This window comes from Gigantopelta aegis, chromosome 4, assembly GCF_016097555.1.
Source record: "Gigantopelta aegis isolate Gae_Host chromosome 4, Gae_host_genome, whole genome shotgun sequence".
Lineage (NCBI taxonomy): Eukaryota > Metazoa > Mollusca > Gastropoda > Neomphalida > Peltospiridae > Gigantopelta > Gigantopelta aegis.
The window spans coordinates 60101216-60123484 of NC_054702.1; the positions used below are offsets into that span (position 1 = coordinate 60101216).

At 38.0% G+C, this 22269-nt stretch overlaps 1 protein-coding gene across 1 annotated transcript in view; it reads right to left on the minus strand.

Annotated features, from left to right (window-relative positions):
- Positions 1-8672: 8672 nt before the first annotated feature.
- The window catches only part of LOC121370855 (neuroendocrine convertase 2-like), a 61295-nt gene continuing 47698 nt past the window's right edge, over positions 8673-22269 (minus strand). The window contains exons 9-13 of the mRNA XM_041496362.1: positions 21505-21720; positions 19182-19282; positions 17127-17360; positions 14872-15036; positions 8673-13560 (exon numbers count right to left, since the gene is read on the minus strand). Of these exons, the coding sequence (XP_041352296.1) occupies positions 13248-13560; positions 14872-15036; positions 17127-17360; positions 19182-19282; positions 21505-21720 (1029 nt within the window). The 3' untranslated portion in view covers positions 8673-13247. The remainder of the gene's footprint in view (positions 13561-14871; positions 15037-17126; positions 17361-19181; positions 19283-21504; positions 21721-22269) is intronic.

Here is a 22269-nt window from a genome sequence, read left to right on the forward strand (position 1 = left end):
CCATACGTGTGGGGCCGGATTTAGCTCAGTCGGTTGAGTGCTCGCTTGAGATGTTTGCGTCGCAGGATCGAACCACATCGGTGGATCCATTCAACTGATTGTGTTTTTCCTCGTTCCAACCAGTGCACCACAACTGGACACCACAACTGGACAAAGTCCGTGGTATGTGTTTTCCTGTCTGTGGGAAAGTGCATATAAAAGATCCCTTGCTGCATTAGAAAAAAATGCAGCGGGTTTCCTTTGATGACTACGAGTCGGAATTATCAAATATTTGACATTCAATAGCCGATGATTAATTACTCAATGTGCTCCAATATTGTCGTTAAACAAAATAAACTTTAACTTTTAACTCCATACGTGTGTGCGTATGCGTATGCGTATGCGTTATGCGTTTGCGTTTACGTATGCGTATGCGTATGCGTTTGCTTCCGATCGCTCTATTCATTATGAATTATTACATATTTGTGTACGCATACGGACTTTGGACAAATGGAATTTTTGCCTGACCCATTTCGCAGAATAAAGTCACCGTAATGAGTTTTGTTGAATATTGGCTCATTTGTTTTATTGTTCAAGAAATCTTTGCATCAAACTGTTGTTAAATTAGATGTATGTAAAATGTTACTAAGCGTTGAAATGGTGAAATTGGCCCATTAGCCTATATGTAAACACTCAATTATTGTGTGAGTTTGACTTTCTCATTATTTTAGAGTACAGAGATACAAATATTAAGATCATTCTATGAAACAACTCCATCGCCTTTTGGTATCATTGTTATTAATGATATTAAGTTTCTGATGCACCAGATAAAAATAAAATATATTCACCACAATTTAATGTTTAGACTGAGGTAAAACTTTCTTTTTTGAATTTGGCCATTCACTGTGTTGCAGGCGAAAGGCTAAACAATTGCACCCTGGAAACGATATATACGATTTGTCTTTAATGTAAAACCTGATTTCAAAAACGTCCCCTGGTCACCTTTTATTTTTGTGAAATACAACACCAGTGTAGAATGCACAAAACAACAAATACTAGACAAAAGAAAGAAAAAAGATAAAGGAACAGGGAAAGAAAAACTTAAGAAATCTTCTAATTAAAAAAAAACCCCAAAGAAAAATTAAAATTGAAAAACACCCCCCTAAAAAACACACAAACAAAACCCTGACCACAAGCAGCCCCACCCTTTCGCCATTGATGATATACTACCATGATATGCAACAAAACTCTACCGTGGGGCCCTGTGTGTATTAGCACGACCGTGACTAAATATTTGCTACGAAGGTTAGGGTATGGGGCGGACACTATGATCGTAATATATAGAAAATAACTGGTTACTATCTTAAAATATCGGCTTTATCCTGAGAATAATGGTGACCTGAGCAGGATAAAGCCAATATCTTAAGCCAGCAGTAAGTTATTTTATAATACATCTTGCAATCGCCATCAAACGAAAAATTAATGAAATGAACTGTTTTATCTCATACTTTTTACCGTTTTCAAGAGTAATCAATCAACCAACCATTTGACTCGCGCTGAAGCACGACTGTCTTGGGCACATTCTCCGAGATTTCCCGGTGGATGAGTCCAAGACAGTTTCGAGAGTAGTATATCCGTACGTGTTGAATGCTGTGTCGCCAATACTATCTATACACCTAAGCAAAATAGTTCTTAAATAACAACAATTTATTTCTAATTTTTAAATTACAAATTGTTCGCAAAACTGTTTTAAATTAAAATTAATCAGCTGTAAATAAACCAATAAGTAACTTTGAACAATATAACATTTCCTTTAATGATTATGTAGAGTAAATGTAGTTCCGTCCCTATAACTATGTTTTAGGTCAGTGACCGAAAATGTAGAAATGTATCTAATGATCATCTCCTAACAACATATTTATATATATATTTATAACCCATATGGGCTCAAATATACGGTGTAATATTTGTTCGATCTCTGCACAGTGTGCAGGTTGCTTCTACAGCCACTGATTGGCTGGCTTAAATATCACGACGTTTGGTTGGTTGTTTGCCATGGCCGGAACTTCACTTTCATTCATATAATGTTTCCATTCATGAGTCAGATTACACATACGTTATACGATCTACAAAGATTTACAGAACAAAAATTTGACTCATTTGTTTCGTAAACATGAAATGATGTATTTTCATAAGCAGCGGCTTCAGTAGTATATAAAAAATAATAATTTTCCAGGCCCGTACGGGGGGGGGGGGGGGGGGGGGGGGGAGGAGGGTGTGTGTGTGTGTGCGACGGGTGTGCACCTTTTACGAAATATGGATTTCTAGTGAAATTACGGTAAGATATGCTATATTTATTGTGTACGAAGCCAAAACAAGGGTGCGAAAAGTGACTGTCGTCGACTTTAGCAACAATGCCGTCTCCCCACGTAGAAAACTTGAATGAACTGTCAACCGGATTATTCAGTGGAGCGATGATTTATGGAGGCACATTTAATATAAACTTAAACTTTTCAGCAACGAATAATTCCATGAACATCAATAAAAGAAAACACACCGATGACGACTCAGACACTGAGTGAACAATTCTTGACATTTTTCTTCGTTGATAAAACTGGCACGCTGAAGGTTTTCTGACGTATTACGAGCAAATTAAATATATATTGTTCGTGAATTTTAGCTAGTCATTGTCTTTAAAAGGCAATCAAACAATATCATTAAAATTATAGGTAACTTTTCACTCGTTCTTTCTTATTTCTGTTTGTTGTTTAAATAGAACTATAATCCTATGTGTAATAATTGGTGGTTTTTCGGTCCGCATAGTAACATAGCTGACCTAGTTGTGTAAATTTAGAAATCCCCGTCATTAGCTAGCAGTGTTACAATTTCTGAATCGGGGTTTCCTGCAGGAAATACACTCGTGGAATACAGAAATCAGAAAACCACATATATGTAGTTTTGTCTATGTACTGTAAACATCTGGCTGTAAAACGAACGCCGTTATGCTATGACGCCACTAACATTACGTCATGTAATGCGCGAAAGATTATATGACGTGATGGTTGATGGCTTTGTTGTAGACTGCAGAGGAATTTTTACATTAAAAAACAGTTAAAATCGACAATGGGTAATAAAGAAAATAACCAACTCGCTACGAGGAGTTACGAATTATCTGTTTCTCGTGAATAAATGTTGTAAAATCCTCGCCAAAGGCTCGGGTTTACAACATTCATTCACTCGGGACAGATAATTCATAATTCCTCGTAGCTCGTTAGTTATTCTCTTTATATATATATATATATATATATATATATATATATATATATAATGATTGCAGGATAAAATAACATCGATGACTCACACGTTATATACAACTAACAGAAAGCTTATATATAAACTGTCGTCATTAAGCGACAATTCATAGTAAGAAGAAAACCGGTTGTTGATATGATATTTTCTATTAGAAATGGTCTCTTTGTTAACAAAGTACATATGATACTGTGATATTTCAAACAAAAATGTATTCCGCGTACATTAACACTTAGATTATTTTTACATAATGTATTTTAAAATAAAATATATTTTCTTATTATTCTAATATTTTGTTGTTGTTTGTATCCTATACCATATTTATATGTTAAAGTTACCGCAATAAACAGACGAGTGGTATGCGTGGTTATTTGCACACTTTCGATGTTTTCATTGACAGCTGTTAGATTATTGCTGTGAATATGCATGTGTGTGTGTGTGTGTGTGTGTGTGTGTGTGTGTGTGTGTGTGTGTGTGTGTGTGTTTGTGTGTGAGTGATAGAGGCGGTTATGGTACAAAAAAAGAAAAGAAATGTTTTATTTAACGACGCACTCAACATATTTTATTTACGGTTATATGGCGTCCGACAAAGTCACATATATGTTACCACGGCCTTTGATATATCAGTCGTGGTGCACTGGCTGAAACAAAAAAATAGCCCAATAGGCCCACCGACGGAGATCGATCCCACACCGACCGCGCATCGAGCGAACGCTTTACCACTGGGATACGTCCCGCCCCGTTATGATACAATGTCGTTTTCAACACCGCCGATAAATTTACTAAAGATTATATTTAGCTTTTAAATCGTTTCCAGCAATTATGGTGTAAATAGTCGGGCGGATAGGTGACAAATATGTGCACACCTGGAAGAAAGTATGAAACTTGGAATGTAGGGGTATTAAAGGTATGCTGAATCCAAATCAAATTGGAATCAAGTAATACGGGCAACGCTACTAGTTCAAACTACAATCTTTTGCAGAAGAGTGGACACAGTATGCAAATTCTTTCAATTTTAAAACTGCTTTGGTATTCTCTCTTAAAATATTATTTTTAATAGACACTTTTGAATGTGTGAGTGTATGTATGTATGTATGTATGCGTGTGTGTGTGTGTGTGTGTGTGAGTGTCTGTGTGTGTGTGTGTATGTGTGTGTATGTATGTGTGTATGTATGTGTGTGTGTATGTATGCGTGTGTGTGAGTGTGTGTGTGTGTATGTATGTATGTATGTATGTATGTGTGTGTGTGTGTGCGTGTGTGTTTTAAGAGATACTAAATTGATGAACAAATATAATAAATGTCTTAATAGTGCATATTATACTTCCAATGAAGTTATGTGGTTCATGCGAATGGTACAATTTAGTAATAAAAGGTTACCAGTATTTATTGAAAACTATAAACTGCGTGTATAATGACATCCTCTTATATTTAAGAAATTGCATGTAGATATTTTATGCCATTATGCTAACTCAAAGTATGAATTATTGTTTCAAGTCATGACTGGCGAGCAGTGCCCTCTACGTGATTACAACTGTGTGCATAATAAGATAAATGTACAGCAGTTGCATCTGTCAGTGCAGTTATTTTTGCAGGTCCATTTCGTTAGATCATGGTACATCTTGGAAACATATGCCAGCATATTGGTACCAGGAGCCAGCTGTCCTGTCTCACCCAGACCCCATATGAAGATAACGACACTTCGGAATTTACAAGCAATCTTTGTCCTGCTTGAAACGTTTGGTATCTTGTAGTAGTGAAGCCATGTTGCTTGTGAGGATATTTTCTATTTTATCGTTTTCAAAAGCCAATAGCCGTTGTCTTGCCTTATTTACTTTCTGCAGTGATGATGCACATTTGTGCCTACGAAACTTTCAACCCCCGCGCCCCTTAATGCTAACCGGCAGAGGACCGCCCCCGGCAGAGGAGGATCTCCCCCGCCACAGTTGATTTGCTTCCGACGTGACTTGAGCGAAACTATTTTATTTCGTTCTCAGTCTAAGATAAAGCACGAATTAACGAGACAGTATCGCAGGCATCTATTAGTTGCACCCAATTAGTGTCGGAGAAACACCTAGACTCGCTCGTGACAAGAGTGTCTGCAGAGCGACTCCAGATAAATAATTATAGATCAAAGATCTACAACTCTGTAGAAAATAATATTTGACAGTAGTCAGCAGATGTACACTAAAACATGTATACACACAGAAAAAAAGTTAAATAAAACGACGCACTCAACACATTTTATTTGTGGTTATATGGTGTCAGACATATGGTTAAGGACTACACAGACATTGAGAGAGGAAACCCGCTGTCGCCACTTCATTGGCTACTCTTTTTCGATTAGCAGCAAGGGATCTTTTGCATATACCATTCCACAGACAGAGTAGTACATACCACGGCCTTTGAAATACCAGTCGTGGAGCACTGGCTGGAACGAAAAATAACTCAATGGGCCCACCGACGGGGATCGATCCCATACCGACCGCGCATTGAGCAAGCGCTGTGCTACTGGTCTACGTCCCGCCCCCACACAGTAAAATACATACGTATGAACATACATATTACATACATGCATACATACATACATACATACGTACATGCATACGTACATACATACGTACATACATACATACATACGTACATACGTACATACGTACATACATACATACATACATACATACATACATACATGAATTCCTCGATAGCTCAGAACGTATCGTGGCAAGTCTGCGAAGTGCGGGTGATTCGGTGCTACAGGTTCGAATCCCAAACACGGCATTGGACAATTTTGTGTGGGGCGGGACATAGCTCAGTGGTAAAGCGTTCGCTTGATGCGCGGTCGGTCTAGGATCGATCCCCGTCGGTGGGCCCACTGGGCTATTTCTCGTTCCATCCAGTGCTCCACAACTAGTGTAACAAAGGCCGTGGTATGTACTATCCTGTCTGTGGGATGGTGCATATAAAAGATCCCTTGCTGCTCATCGAAAAGAGTAGCCCATGAAGTGGTGACAGCGGTTTTCTTCTTTCAATATCTGTGTGGTCCTTAACCATATGTCTGACGCCATATAACCGTAAATAAAATGTGTTGAATGCGTCGTTAAATAAAACATTTCCTTCTTCTTCCTTTCTTCTGGACAATTTGTGAGGCAAGAAAGGATTTAATTATCCCCTGCGCCAGTGTGTTAAAGGGACATTCCTGAGTGTGTTGCATTGTAAGATGTTTCCGACTAATAAAATATTTCTACGATTAAACTTACATATTAAATATATTTTCCTGTTTAGAATATCAGTGTGTGTATATTCAATGTGTTTCTAGTCGTCTTAATAGTTGTAAGAAGATCAAACTGGATTCTGTCTTCAAATAATTTCGTACGTACGAAATAATATATTTTGGAAAATAAAATGAGATTTAACCTAGTACAAATATTAGAACGATCAGAAATACGTTTAATATACACCCACTAATATTTTATGCGGAAAATTATATTTAATATGTAATTACAATCGTTAAAAAGTCTTTGTTAGTCGATAGCATCTACGACATTTTAGCAAACTCAGGAATGTCCCTTTAATATCTATGTATGTAATAGTCAACCTCGACATACCTACCTACACACACACACACACACACACACACACACACATACCCCCCACACACACACATACCCCCCACACACACATACCCCCCCCACACACATACCCCCCACACACACACATACACCCCCCCACACACACATACCCCCCCACACACACATACCCCCCACACACACATACCCCCCCCCCCACACACACACACCCCCCCCCCCCCCACACACACACACTTAACATGTTGTACTCCACCGAAATGTGGCGAGCCGTCAGAGTCTATTAACAGTGCTAACACTGAGGTGGAAGACTTCTATTTGTCACGTGTTAATTTCTCAGTTCCAAATTTATTTTATGTCAATGCTCTAAACACCAGTACCCCTCGGGGGACAGAACGCTGTAGAGTTGTATATTTCCCAGAAATGCTAGATGGCTGAGTGATCACAGGCGCTCGCTAGAGTGGTTTGATGAATGTAATGTGATAGAAGACGATGGCATCAGTCAAATTGTTCGCGAGCGCTCGGCCTTCTGAACACATCACGGATTTGTAACTTATTATTAAAACAGGCCTGTCTGAATAATACATTTACATGCATGGAAGTAATTTATTTAAAACAACCAAATTGAATTACGCATGTCTGGAAGAAAAACCCCAGTTAGTTTTGTTTAACGACACCATTGAATCATTGGCTACTGAATGTCAAACATTTGGCGATGTTTGACATATAGTCTTAGAGAAGAAACTCGCTACATTTTGTTTCTGTTAGTAGCAAGGGGTCTTTTATATACACCATTCCACAGACAGGATAACACATACCACGGTATTTTATATACCAGTTTAGGTGCATGGGCTGTGACGAGAAAAAAACTCAATAAACCCACCGACGGAGATCGATCCCAAACCGACCGCGGCTAGAAGAAAATGCAACACAGTAGCATAAAGGAAATAGCGTATGGTCTGATAAGACATTCATTAGTTGAAAATGCAGTGATATAATTATGAATATATGGTAATCTAATATATATATCTAATTTGGGTATCCACGTCAGAAATGTAAAGCTAAATGATCATGGTATGACAGCATTAACCAACTAGACAGAAAAGAAAGAAAGACATATTTTATTTAACGACGCACTCAACACGTTATTTACGGTTATATGGCGTCGGACATATGGTTACGGACCACATAGATATTGAGAGAGGAACCCTGCTGTCACCACTTCATGGGCTACTCATTTCGATCAGCAGCAAGGGATCCTTTCTATACACCATCCCACATACAGGGTAGTACATACCACGGCATTTGATATACCAGTCGTGGTGCATGTGCTGGAACGAGAAATAGCCCAATGGGGCTGCCGACAGGGATCGATCTCAGATCGACCGGGCATCGAGCGAGCGCTTTACCACTTGGGCTACTTTCCGCCAGACAGAAAAGAACAATCTTTAACCTTCCGTCTTCGTACTGGATATTGTGGCCTAAAGAAGCACTTAAAAAGGATAGGACTTGCAGAGGTGACCCACTGTGAACGTGGTGCCGAAGAGCAAACACCGGAACACGTTCTACAAACCTGCCCGCACCTAGAAGAAATTCGACAGAAAGTGTGGACGAAAGACCCGTCCCTCAAAAGCAAACTCTGTGGACCTGTCGACGACTCTCCGGAAGACGACAAACGTCATCGCCACATCCGGATTACTGATATGATGGCCGTAAAAAGACTGAACGCAGAAGAAGAAGAAGAAGAAGAAGAAGAAGAAGAAGAAGAAGATCATGGTATAAAAGAAAACAAACACAAATGCCCTACAACAGCCTTTTATTAACAGATCTTAACTTGACGGTTATAACAGAGGACACAGACTGAGAAAAATACTCAACAAAAATCACACTGAGGCTTCTAACAAAACAAATGTCATGGATTCTCTCGATCCATCAGGTGGGATTCACTGATATTAGTAGAATTAAAATGTAAATGGCAGCTGTTTTCACTTGCTTAATATAACAAATAAACACTAACACCATTAATTGGAATATAAACAGCATTACGTATAACATACTGCAATTCACATTACTGAACAGAACAAATGATTAAGTATTGCAAATCGGTGGGAATGCAAAGAAAGAGATATTTGCTTATCGACACCACATTACAACATATTTTAAGTTACGGCAATTGGGTGTCTAATATATACAATACTTGTTACATTTGTTCTAGAAATATTAAGTACGCTGCCGCTATTACTGGGTGCTATTAAAGTGCAAGTTTATTTAGTTTAACGACACCACTAGAGCACATTGTTTTATACACCATCGACTACTGGATGTCAAACATTTAATAATTCTAACATATAGTCTTAGAGGAAACCCGCTACATTTTGTTTTTCATTAGCAGCAGGAGATCTTTTATATTCCCATATGCAGGACAGCACACACCACAACTTTTGATATACCAGTTGCAAGGCATTGGTTGGGATGGGAGACAAAACCAAAAGCCAGTCAGAGAATGAAGTCATCGAAGGGATTCCATCATACGGTAAAAGCACCCCAGGAAATGCTTTGCCAACTGAGATATGTAAATCCAGTTCCCGGGTGCTATTTGACCGTGCATCAATGCATTGTTCTCATTGGTACTACTTGCACATTGCTCTAAACATTGCCAGAACTTTGCAAGGGATATACAAAAAAAAAAAAAAAAAAAAAGAAAAAAAAAAAAAAAAAAGCCGTGATATATGCTGTCCTTGCTTCTAATTGGTAGGCATGGCGCCCATGTGACGTCACGCGGTTGCATGTTTCCTCTGTTAGGTCGATGTGTAATGTATTTCCTGCCCACGAAGTCCAGAAAGCTTAGACTGTGTGGTTGAACCTCCGATATAAAGAACAAACATGAACTTAAATGCATATGAATTAAACCAAGTTTGCCAAAACAAATGTACCGAGATAATGAAGCAAAGTTATAAAACAAAGGTTTTTTTATTGTTAGGTATTGTCAAAAGCTACCTCTTCTTAACACGTATTATTTTCAAACTAGGCTGAAAAATACAGTATTTACTTTAGGTGGGATTCTTAAAATCAACACAAAATATACTATGTGAGCAGAGACAAAAATACAATATTTATATATACAATAAACCTTGTAAATAAATGACTCGCTAAGACTACCTCAAGCCCATAATATATATTATGTTCTTTAGGAAGAAGCATTTTTTGGTTTCTCCAAAATGCGCGCGTCCTTAAATACAAGATAATTTGACTCAAAACCTCACAGAGGGGCGTCCATAAATACAAGTTTTATTGCATATAGTTTAATAAATATATAAGGAATAAAATCAATAAATATATCACGATATACAATGGATAGCCAAACCGTTCCAAGCCTACCATAGAAATACTCAATAAACGACTTCTTGTATTAGCACTCTTAGAACCCATTATGACCGAGAGTTCCCGTCCGTTACAAAAAGTAATGTATTCTGAAGACCCTTAAGCTTTCTTCAAATAAAAGATGATAGCCATCGGTAGGAGCTCCCTTACGTACAGAGTCAATGTACTCTCGAGTTGATTTTAATTTTGTTCCAAGAGTCTTTCATGCCATAGTATCATGGATGTCACATTGACCCAACTGTCAGTGATTACTGCATGGTATTGAAGTAGATGAAACCGCAATAAAATTTGACTGCGTTACTGGCTTCATTTAAAACAAACTGTTTAAACTTCAAGATTGTAAAATTGTCAAGACCAGTGACGCGCACATAAAGTTTGTGATTTGCATTCAGTTGAAACTTAAAGACGTAGATGCCGAGATGCGATACCAATTAATTGCTGTTTCAATCATCAACCATGATCCCAGAAGATAATATAATGGACACATCTTTTGTTTTATTAAGCAGGCGCGGATATAACAGGAGCCCAAGGTGCCTAAGCCCCCTATTTTTAGTCGTTACATTAAAGTGACAGACACTAGTTCTTAAACACTAAGACGTATTTTTCACTATTAGATCCGTTTTTAATACATGGACTCAGACATTACTTACGTTGTGTAGATTTATCAATTTACGTGCGTTCCGGTGATGGCAATAACTCGAAATGCATATTCCATAATTCTAAAAAAAAACCCCGCACTTATACCTAAGAAGTAACGGTTATGGAGACAAGTTTTAGAGTTTCAACGTCATATACTCTTTCACTTTACCGTAACTTGATACAGATGTGTCACATGTGTCTACATGTCTGTAGATTAACCAAATAATATTATAGTGTCCATTTTCACGGGTTAAAACTAGGGTTTGTAACTTTAATAGTACTCTCCCCTCTCACCCATTACGAAACCTAGAACTGGGCATGCATAGCTTACAACGGTTTAACTATCCATCATAAAAACACGGGGGAGGGAGGACATATATAGACTGTATACGTCTAGGTGGATTAAATATTGTGATCTTCTAAAAACACAGCCGGTATGGTGAGCCTGTTCACAGTTGTGCGGTGCAACGTAACAAGGTGTAACACAGACACGTGAAATCTGTACATGACAATAAACATCGTAAACAATAACAACACAGCAAACACGACTTATTGCCAGGCCTAACGTCGAGGGCGTCTGCTTATCTGCAGTTTGCACAGTCACAAAACACATGTACTAATTATCATTGGATGTGAGGTTTTAATATTTAAGTCTTTATTATACATGCGATTGCATTCTGAATGTATATGTCTGTATTATTTCATATATAGAACCACAGTAACTATATTCAAGCTGAAGGAGGTTAATGCGTTTTATTTAGTTTCTGCGTATAGTAAAACAAATTGTGTTTGGGTGCATAAAATGCAATTGATAATGTTTTAAAGACACATTTTAAATGCCTCTAGTAATTCGCCAACTGTTTTATTATGTACAGCACAGCTGAGTGAAACGCTGTCACCGTGCCACTATCCTCAAAAGGTTCAGGCAGATGCGTACAAAAACGATTTTATCATGTCATTTTAATGAAGGAAAGATAGCAATTTAGTGATTTAAATAATGCATGCATCCATGAAAACGTATCTGGTGGAGCAAGTACGCTTTTAGACTAATATAAATAAATGATAAAACTAGTGCCTGGAATACATCTGGTGGCTGAACAAATCAGTATAAATTTGTTTTATATAGCATCCAATAATTATAATACATGACTTTGGTGAAATTGTAATTTTAGTCCAGATCTGCTGAAGGACATTTTTTACCATTTCGATGAGCGTTACACCATACTGGTGCTGAGCACTCTTTGAAGACTTGCATGTGTCAAAAGGATCTTATATCACATTAATATTTGATAGGTTCAACGCTAGCAACTTTGTAATAAATTCCTCTAGGGATAACACTGCATATAAATCGAGTTTTATTTTACTTTCAACTCTTCTTAGTGGAAGAAACAACCTTCGATTAAAGTCTCATTAGCTACAAATGGATGTAATTATTAAAAAAACCCACCCATTTAATGGTTGTAATTATGTTTTAAACATTTATTGTTCGAAATCAGGTTTGTTATTAACTTACAGAAAGAAGGATTAGTTGTAACAAGTAACAAACCAAGAGTCCACAGTTACTATTTGTACTGGGATATGAGTGATGTGAGGGTGGCGTGGGAGATGGGGCTTTCAACAGCATGCGTCCCTCCCTACCTCACCCTCGCAGACCCTGCGACTACATTCTCTGTATTTGTTGACTACGGTATGAAGAATTATGAACAGATCGTGATGAGAAATGCTCCATTCATCAAAATCAGGAATATATATATATATATATATATATATATATATATATATATATATATAAAACACCATAGTCAACAAAGATCAATGTAACAATCTAAATTAAAAATGCATTCAATAATTTATCTTAATAAGATGATCTCTCTAGTATAAGGAACAACACATTCAAAACTTAAAACACTTTCTAGTTGAATAAAATCTGTATTATGCCGTATGAAAATATTGTAATACTTTCACATTGTGATAAATATATTGTTGACCTTTATTTTGCAATGTATCTGCAAATTTTATTTTCCTGAATTGATCATAGTCCTTTGATTTCCACATTTGTTTCATGTGATAACATCATTTATTATTCATTTCTTTACATTTTCACACGGGGCGATGAATAATCTTATTTCAAGTTCAAAAATATGTATTTTGTTCTTGTTAAAATTTTGACACGGACCATCACCTAATTCCAAGTTCAAGTTCAAAATAGTCGGTTTTTTTATTTTTCAATTTTGGCTTTCAAAACAGCTTGTTATGGTTAGAAGAGTAACGTCAGTGACATGCTAGCTATTATGTCATCACGTGGTGACTTAAAGACTAGTCACTAGTCACGTGACGTGTGACGTTGCACCGATTTACAGCAGGATTCCCTTCTCGCTGCTGACGGTCTCGTGCTGTCTCTTCACCATGTACAGGGTCTTCTGGGTGTCCCTGTTGACGGGCTGTCCCGCGTACGGGGCCAGCTTCGTGCCGTGCAGCACGAGGGTCCACTCCTTGAACAGCCCGGTCTCGCCGTTCGACTTGAGGCCCAGGATGGGTTCGAGGACGATGTTGAGAGTCCAGCGGCCGCGGGGCATCTCCGCCCACGTGTGCGTCGTCATGAAGGGCCAGCGGGTGAAGCCGTTCTTGTCGTCGTCGTCGTTGGGGCGCTGGCTCAAGATCATCGATCTGTGGGAATAATATATAACATATTTAATCAGGGGCGTGCGCAGGAAATTTTGCAGGGGGTGGGGGGGGGGTGGGGGGGTCGAGGTGTCTGGCGAAGCCCGATAACATCTCAGTACTTCCATATCAATTCACAGGAATGTAAAAAATCGGGATAGGAAAAAAAAATTCGCCTTGAGCAGGGGGGTTTCGACCCCCAACCCCCCCCCCCACCCCGCGCACGCGCCTGTTAATAGTTATAGAACTTTCTCGTTTCAATTCATTTCAATTTATTTTCGTGCTTATATCCAATTAGGGTTCAAGCATGCTGTCCTGGGCACACATCTTAGCTAGAATAATATATATAACATATTTAACAGTTATAGAACATTATCAGCTGAATTTACGAAGCCTGATTTTTTATTATTTATTTATTTATTTATTTTTAAACGCAGGTGTTTAAGCAATGTACTTAATAGTATACTTTATTAGCCGTAAACATACAGTTTACAGGCATTACAAACATTTAAATATAATGCATATATCATTAAAAGGGGAAAACAAATTTACATTGTATGGAAAGTGATGAAAATATTCCATATAAAATGTAATAATAATTATCAATATAATAAAGATCAATATAATGTAAACAAACTTTGTAAATTAGACCCTGTGTTATTAAAGAAGTGCTTTCGTATTGGCCTTTGTATTGGTTGGAGGACCGCTGTATTGGCCTTAAGCAAAGTCAAGGGCGAATACAGTCATCATAGGACTAATGCAACTAATCGGGGACCTATAACCAGTTTAGCAAAACCACCAATTTAATGTGCTGTCGACTGCCCTGATAGTATGCATGACATAGTCTGCTATTTATATTAACATTTTTGTGTTTATAGTGTTAAAAAGATAACAGAACTATAAACCAACGACAATAATATTACAGCATTAAAAATACCCGTATAGGTCTGAAATCTAGGGAAATTAAAAAAAGAAAAAAACATTACCCCCGCAAAACAGAAAAAAATTATAAAAAAAAGAGAGAAAAAAAAAAAAACCCAACCCCCCAAAAACAACCAGGCAAAAAAAACAACCCCCCCCCCCCCCCCCCCCCCCCCCCCCCCGGACTCGCTGCACACACCCCAAACAAAAAACCCCAAACAAACAAACAACCCACCCACAAAAAACAAAAAAAACAACAAAACAAACAAACAACGCAAGTAACAAACATATACAAAAAACCCACCAACAACAACAGCAAAACAATGACAATTTTAAAAAATTATTATTAGAAAACGTGAAATTAAAATGTAATGTGTTATTGCCATTGGTACTCACGTTGTATTCATGGGTGACGTCAGGTAGACGGTGATCGTACCGCGGTACGACGATCGCAGCGTCAAGAACGATTGCACGTGCTCCAGGAAGTTAACCTCGTTCTCGCTGCCTTCGCACGCAGACGTGTCGATGATAATCCGAATAGGATTATTGACATCGAACTCTCTAGAAATAGAGGTAATTATAAAGAAATGTAAACATCCATGTGTTTACCATTATTTATGCGAGTTATTATATGTTAATTATTATATATGTTAATACACACTGAGCTTAACAACTGACACGGAATGAATGAATGAATGTTTAACGACACCCCAGCACGAAAAATACATCGGCTATTGGGTGTCAAACTATGGCAATGCAAATAAATAAAGTGATGATCAACATCAATATAAAAATTCAAGACTTAAACAAAAACAGTGTAAAGAACTGTACAAAAACACAACTATCACAGAATTTTACGGATACTGAATTTTACTCAAAACTTCAATTTTGTGCTGTATTGGCCATTCTCAAAGAGAATGTTACACCCCTGCACCACGGTGAGGTTACAGCACACGCAGGGGCAACTGACACGGGAGTCGACTGGTGTGGTAGCAGTCCCATAACAGGTGTCACTGGTGGTGCAGAACATACCCAACTTCGCGAACACGTGATATCATCACATTTTTTTTTTTATTTTTTTTTTTTTTTTAAATCTCATTTTATTTTACAGATTGGACTACTGGTGTAGCTTGTGAAAGAGAGAACAAGTTTACTGTTTGGAAGTGGCAGTATTCGTTTTAGGGTGAAAGAAGGATGTGTTGTCCCGTGGTATGTGTTGTCCTGTCTGTGGGACAATACATATAAAATATCCCTTGCCACTAATGGAAAAATAAAATAGCCAATTTTTTATAAATCAATGTGCTCTGGTGGTGTCGTTAAACAAAGTAAACTTTATCTTTTAATATTCATGTTAGAAATTACAACGGGTAATATAACAGTAAAAAGGCTACAATAACCGAACATATATATATATTTGACAATGTCTGACAACCAAGATTAGAAGCCTTTCAGTAAATGTTATTAACATTTGTTTACTGTTGTTTATTAACACATCCTAGCTACTAGATTTGTTACCATGACAGTTATATAATGTAATGAATGTTTTTAAGTACAATAATATCATGTGCACAGTCTTTATATCATGTGCTATCGGGTTATTAATTTCTATACCTTGGCGATTATGTGTCTTTGTTGCATACTATAAAACAAGACGATTGTCTGGCACAACAACAAAGCCCATAATTATATTACAAAAGAGAAAAATGGGTCATTATAATGACGAGTTAGCACCAGACGACAAGAAATAATATGACTAGCTAGCTGAGCTCTATTGATTGAGAAGCAGACGTCAATAATTACGTACAAATTATCATCCTTTTCCTCCAATTTTACGATATCGCTGAACATCTGAGAAACTAGTAATCACATTTTCTGACAGCAAAAGAAACTCACAGGGACATGGTACGGATGAAAAATGTTTCTAGGGAGGTAGTACAGCTTATAAAGGGGCATTTGACGGTTTTCAAATAAATCATTTATAACGACCCGCTCCGAATTACGCGTCAAGTCACCTCAAGAAATTCAGAAGCCATCATATTCACATTTAGTTTAATACCCACAAGTATCCAGCCACAGGTCTTGCCAAAGATTTGGCTTGGGATGGACGTGCCTGAACCTTGAAAGGGTATAGGAACGTAATTAGAGTTTAAGTCAAGACAATACTTCTAACAGACAAATGTTGCAAATTCACCCCTATCTTCGACTTTAAGCAGGGGAGGGTGTCTATAATCCGTCCCACAGCGAACGCCTTTTTTTCATATGAAATTTACTACAAGTTATTTATCTCTGAGGCAATTGATTTGTAAATTGCATACAAAAATAGTGTTCTTTCGTTATTTCAAACCAAACTGAAATTATTTACAAAAAACATGTTTATAGAATGATGGGGCGGACTATAGACTGTGGCAAGCGAAGTTTATAGAGGGTTCAAGACACCCGAAAAATATATTGAACAACAAAGAGAAGAAAATGTGTTGAAGTAGGAGAAGTTGGATCCCCAAAACTCACCCCTGCTCACGCGCCTCAAACTAATTAAATTATAAGATAAGATAATAATTAGTGTTTAAAACACAACATATTCGGAGTATTTCGGATCATTTCGGATTGAACACAATCACAACACTCACCCAGTGGACCCGCGCCTAACTCACCTGTCTTCAGTGATGGTCCCAGCTGTGCAGTGGAACCGCTCTGGCAGGCCCTTCCAGGTTCGGGCCAAGTCGACCATTGACGTTGCGTCCAGCACGCCGTAGCCAAACAGGTGGTTGAACTGCAGCCTGGCGCCGTTGTACTTCCACTCATGCACGCCGTTAGAGTCGTACAGCGAGTTCCTCTTGGAAGTGAGGACAGTCAGGTGCTGGATATCTCGCCAGGTGAGGTTCTGACTGGAAACACAGTTATAGGACAATTATATTTAGAAACACACACACACACACACACACACACACACACACACACACACACACACACACACACACACAGACAGAGTGAGGGCGAGAGCGAGAGCGAGAGAGAGGTTGGGAGAAGGAGAAAGAGAGTTCCTCTTTGACGTGAGGACAGTCAGGTGTTGTATGCCAAGCCAAGTGAGGTCCTGACTGGAAATATAGTTACAGTATAATTATATTTAGAAACGGTTAAAATCGTAAAGGGAATTCTTTTTAGACCTCAAGTGAGGTTCTGTCTGGAACAAAATAGTTCTAGGACAATTATAATTAGAAACAGTTAAAGTTGTAAAGGGAATTCCTATTTTAGACGTCGACTTCGGTTTTAACTAAATAAACTTAATTACGGTACAATTATATTTATATTTATTATATTTATTTTCTTTTGAACGTGAGGAGAGTCAGGTGTTGTATGTCACGCCAAGTTAGGATTTTACTGGAAAGACAATTATACATGTATTTAAAAACAATTAAGTCGTAAAGAGATTTCTGTTCAGACGTCACGCGAGGTTCTGACTGGAAAAACAGTTATAATACAATTACAATGAGAAATAATTAACGTAGAGGAAGTTCGGTTTAGACCCGAGGACAGTCCTGTGGTGATCGTCCCTTTAAGAATGGTTCTGACTTGAAAACAAGTTACACCAAGGAACTATAATATTTTATATAATCTTCAACGTATTGTATCTTAGTTATACATTTGATTCTTTTATAGCATAAAAATAGGCGTTCGAAGATGCCATCAACTGGAGGAGTCAGTTATATTTCTTCGACGTTTATCTGATGAATGCATGGATGAATGAATGTTTAACGACACCCCAGCACGACAAATATTCAACTGATAACGGCCAATGCATTTCACTTCAACTTATTTTCTTGCTTATATCCCATTAAGGTTCAAGCACGCTGTCCTGGACACACACCTAAGCTATTTGGGCTGTCTGTCCAGGACAGTTGTTCAGTTGTTAGTGGTTAGTGGTTAATGGGAGAGAAGAGGGTGTTATGGTCTTACACCTACCCAATTGAGTCGTTAAAACAGGCTCTGAGTGGGAGCCGGTACGGGGCTGCGAACCCTGTACCTACCAGCCGTATATCTGATGGCGTAACCGTGACAACACCGAGGCCGTTAGGCCAATGCATAAACGTCAGATTGGGGTAGTGCCTCTTGTATTGCTCTGCCTTCTAGCGTGGATAGTGTAGTGTTAGTGACGAAATAATAAATGATTCAACGTCAGTGGTCTAGCTTGTGAACGTTTCCAATTATTCAAAATAACAACAGAACTTTCGTGGAATAACACTACTACGGACAATATGCCAAGTTAACACATTTTAATATATTTGTTGAGTCATTGTATGCTGTGGCTTCAAAACATCGTCAGTAATGTCGCGAATTGTATTAGAAAATCTTAAAATGTACAACTAAGTTCAATTTTTTTAATGCCTAATAAAATACAACAAAACATAAATACTCATTCAACACGATAACTGTCACATTAGCTCTTTAGTGGTGATGCGAAATGTATTTCCAAAACAGAACTGCTGTTTCTATTTAGCCAAAATCAGTTTGTATTCATGTCTGGATTAAATAACATACGTTGCAGAAGGAACTAATCTATCTTGCTGATTGGGCATATACACACACCTTCGCATACTTAGCGCCAAGTCGATCTTGTCTCAAAGCATTTTACAATAAAAGTTTTTTTTAATAAAAGATTCACACAATACGACAATGGTTCCAATGTTAAGACTATTTTGATAACTCACTTTGCCTCGAGGGCCAGAGCAAAGACTCCTGCAGCTTCAGGAGCAGCTGCCGAGGTTCCAGAATGACTGGACGTGCAGTTGCCATACAAGTCGGTTGTAGCCTGTAATGTAGAGAACAACATTTACTTTCAAAACCCACTAAGACAAAATATATGTATTTCTAAAGGGAGTCTGATGACATGACATAAACGTTTTACATATTGCAGATAGTGACCAGAAAGAGATGGAAGATATATTGCTTTCACAACCCAATATGTTACAGAAATATATTTTATAGTCCGTCCCACAGGGAACGCCTTTTTTTCGTACTATGGAATTTACTACAAGTTATTTATTTCTGAGCCGATTGTTTTGTCACTTGCACACAAAAATAGTAAATTTGTTTGTTTTTCCAAAACACTTTTACTTTTCTTCTTACGTGAAACCAAACGAAAATTATTAACAAAAAAAACAACAAACATTTTTGTAGGAGGATGGAACGGACTATAGTATAAACCTCTAATACAATGGGAGTCTTTGGTCACATGATATAATAATCCGATCCAAATTCAATGAGATAAAACGTTTTAAATATTGCAGATGACAGTTTATAGCGAACTGAAGACATATTGAAGATATATTTACAGTCCAATAAGACAAACATAGATACATTTTTTAATGGGAGTCTTTGATGACCTGGGCCCGTGCTTATAAAACGTTTAGAGTCCAGACTCAATCTCTAATGACGTCACACGCATACAATTTGTATGGCGTTGTCATGAGATTAGTGTCTCAGACTCTATTAGAGTCTCGAGTCTAGACTCTAAAAGTTTTATAAGCACCACGCCTGGTCCCCATTCTACAAAACGATCTTAGCGCTAAGATCACCTAAGTGCATAAGGTAGTCGTGCGTTTAATGTCATCTTAGTTTTAAGACTGCTTCCTGGAACAGGGCGCCCACATATAATAACTAATGCTATCAAAAGCCCCTTAGAGAGAACGTTTTAAATATTGTTGATGCCAGTCTATGGAGACCCGAAAACCAAGATACCGGTATATGTTTTCACAACCAAACACTTGGAAAACAAATCACCATTTCTGACGGAAATGAATAATGGTGTGGAATAGAAACATCCAAATCAAAACAAAAAAAGGGTTTTATCTTTACACAATGCTTAATCTGGCATTATTAAGCTGTAACCAGTCAAACTAATTTGTGAGTGGGCAGGAAAAAGAATCATGGCAGAGTAATGTAGATTTTACAATGACATTTTTGAACTAACGCGATATATTTATTTTTTTAAAAGGGGGCGGGCAACTGTCCGCTTTGCTCCCCGCTGGGTACGGCCCTGAATTATTGTACGTTTAAGAAAGACTCGTCTGCTGTATCAAATTACAAAAAAACACCCCACAAAAAATAACAACAAAACCAAAAACCCACAACAACCCCCCCCCCCCCCCCCCCCCCATTTTTTACTGAGCAATTCAATGCTGTATTGTTTTGTGTCTGAACGTATTTAATCAGGGTACGGTCTTAAAGTTTTATGATATTAAAAAAATCCGGACAGAAATAACATTATGAATCATCGATGAAGCGCCTGTTGAGAATATGATAGTTTATGACTTATACGTGAAGACAATGTGTGTTTCAAAGGGAATTGATACGACAACTTTATTGGTATCTTTTTCAGTTAGCAAACGTGACCTTTTGGAAAGCTATTATTTGAAATCTGATAACAACACTTTGTATATTAAAGGTAACTTCAGTACATTCAACATAGGCAACAATCAGTCTCCCCCAATCTCTCTCTCTCTCTCTCTCTCTCTCTCTCTCTCTCTCTCTCTCTCTCTCTCTCTCTCTCTCTGATTCTGTTTATATATTTAAATAAAGACACACATGGATACAGGTACGCAAAGAGAGAGAGAGAGAGAGAGAGAGAGAGAGAGAGAGAGAGAGAGAGAGAGAGAGAGAGAGAGGGAGAGAGAGGTTGTCCGTGTGTGGGTGGAATGTATTTCAATTGTAACGTGCTCATCTGAGGTGCGACAGGCCGCAGGATCGAGCACCCTCTATGGTCCGTCACAAGCAGTGACCTCAAGACAAAATCAGTAATATGCACTGCCTTTTATATGAGGAACTACATTGTTGCCGTATTGGGTGTGTTTGTTACGGTAACGGGTTTCCAATTTCTGTTTCTCTCGACACTAGATAACCGTAGTTTTAAAATATGAGGTGTCATTAATAAAACGTCTGCGTATAATATGTATGTGCGTGTTTCAACGTATGTGTATGTGTGTACATATAACGCGTGTGCGTCTCGTAATCGAGTTATGATCACACACTCACCACTCCAGCATCTCTTGACGTTGACTTGCCGTTGCTGAACGTCGACGCCAGAGTTGACGAACACGACTCGTCGTAGCCGGCCGTCTGGCCGTCGTTGGTGGCCGAGTTGATGGACACCGTCCACATACTGGCGGCGTAGCCGTCACAGTTGCAGTCGTCATTGGGACCGCCGTCACCAGACGCCCACACGTAGATGTTCCCCTTGCCTTTGCGTCCCTGTGAAAGAAACAAAAACACATATAATATCATAAATGAATGAATGAATGAATGTTTAACGACACCTCAGCACGAAAGATACATCGGCTATTGGGTGTCAAACTATGGTAAATGAAAACAAATAAACACATGTAATAGTTGCATTAATGGCATATATTTTATATAGCTTTAGAGTAGAAAGTAAGAAATAATAGAAGATGATCGCGTGTTTATTTTAGACGAGATTAAATCTTAAAGTTAAAAGCTATATAGTATTAAGACTTGTTTTTGTTTATTAACCCCACTAGCACCCTAGCGCCCATTAATTAATAATTAATCATTATTAATCATCGGCTATTGAATATCAAACATTTTAAATTCTGACACAGTCTTGTGGTAAAAACTCACAACACGGTGGTTGTTTTTTTGCTACTAGCAACTAATGAATTTTTATATGAACGCAGTTTCCTACAGACTGGGAGGCACATATGTCGGCTTTTGATATGTCAGTCATGGGACACTTGTTAGGACGAGAAAACCCCAGTGTGTAAATACGACTTGTGTGCATGT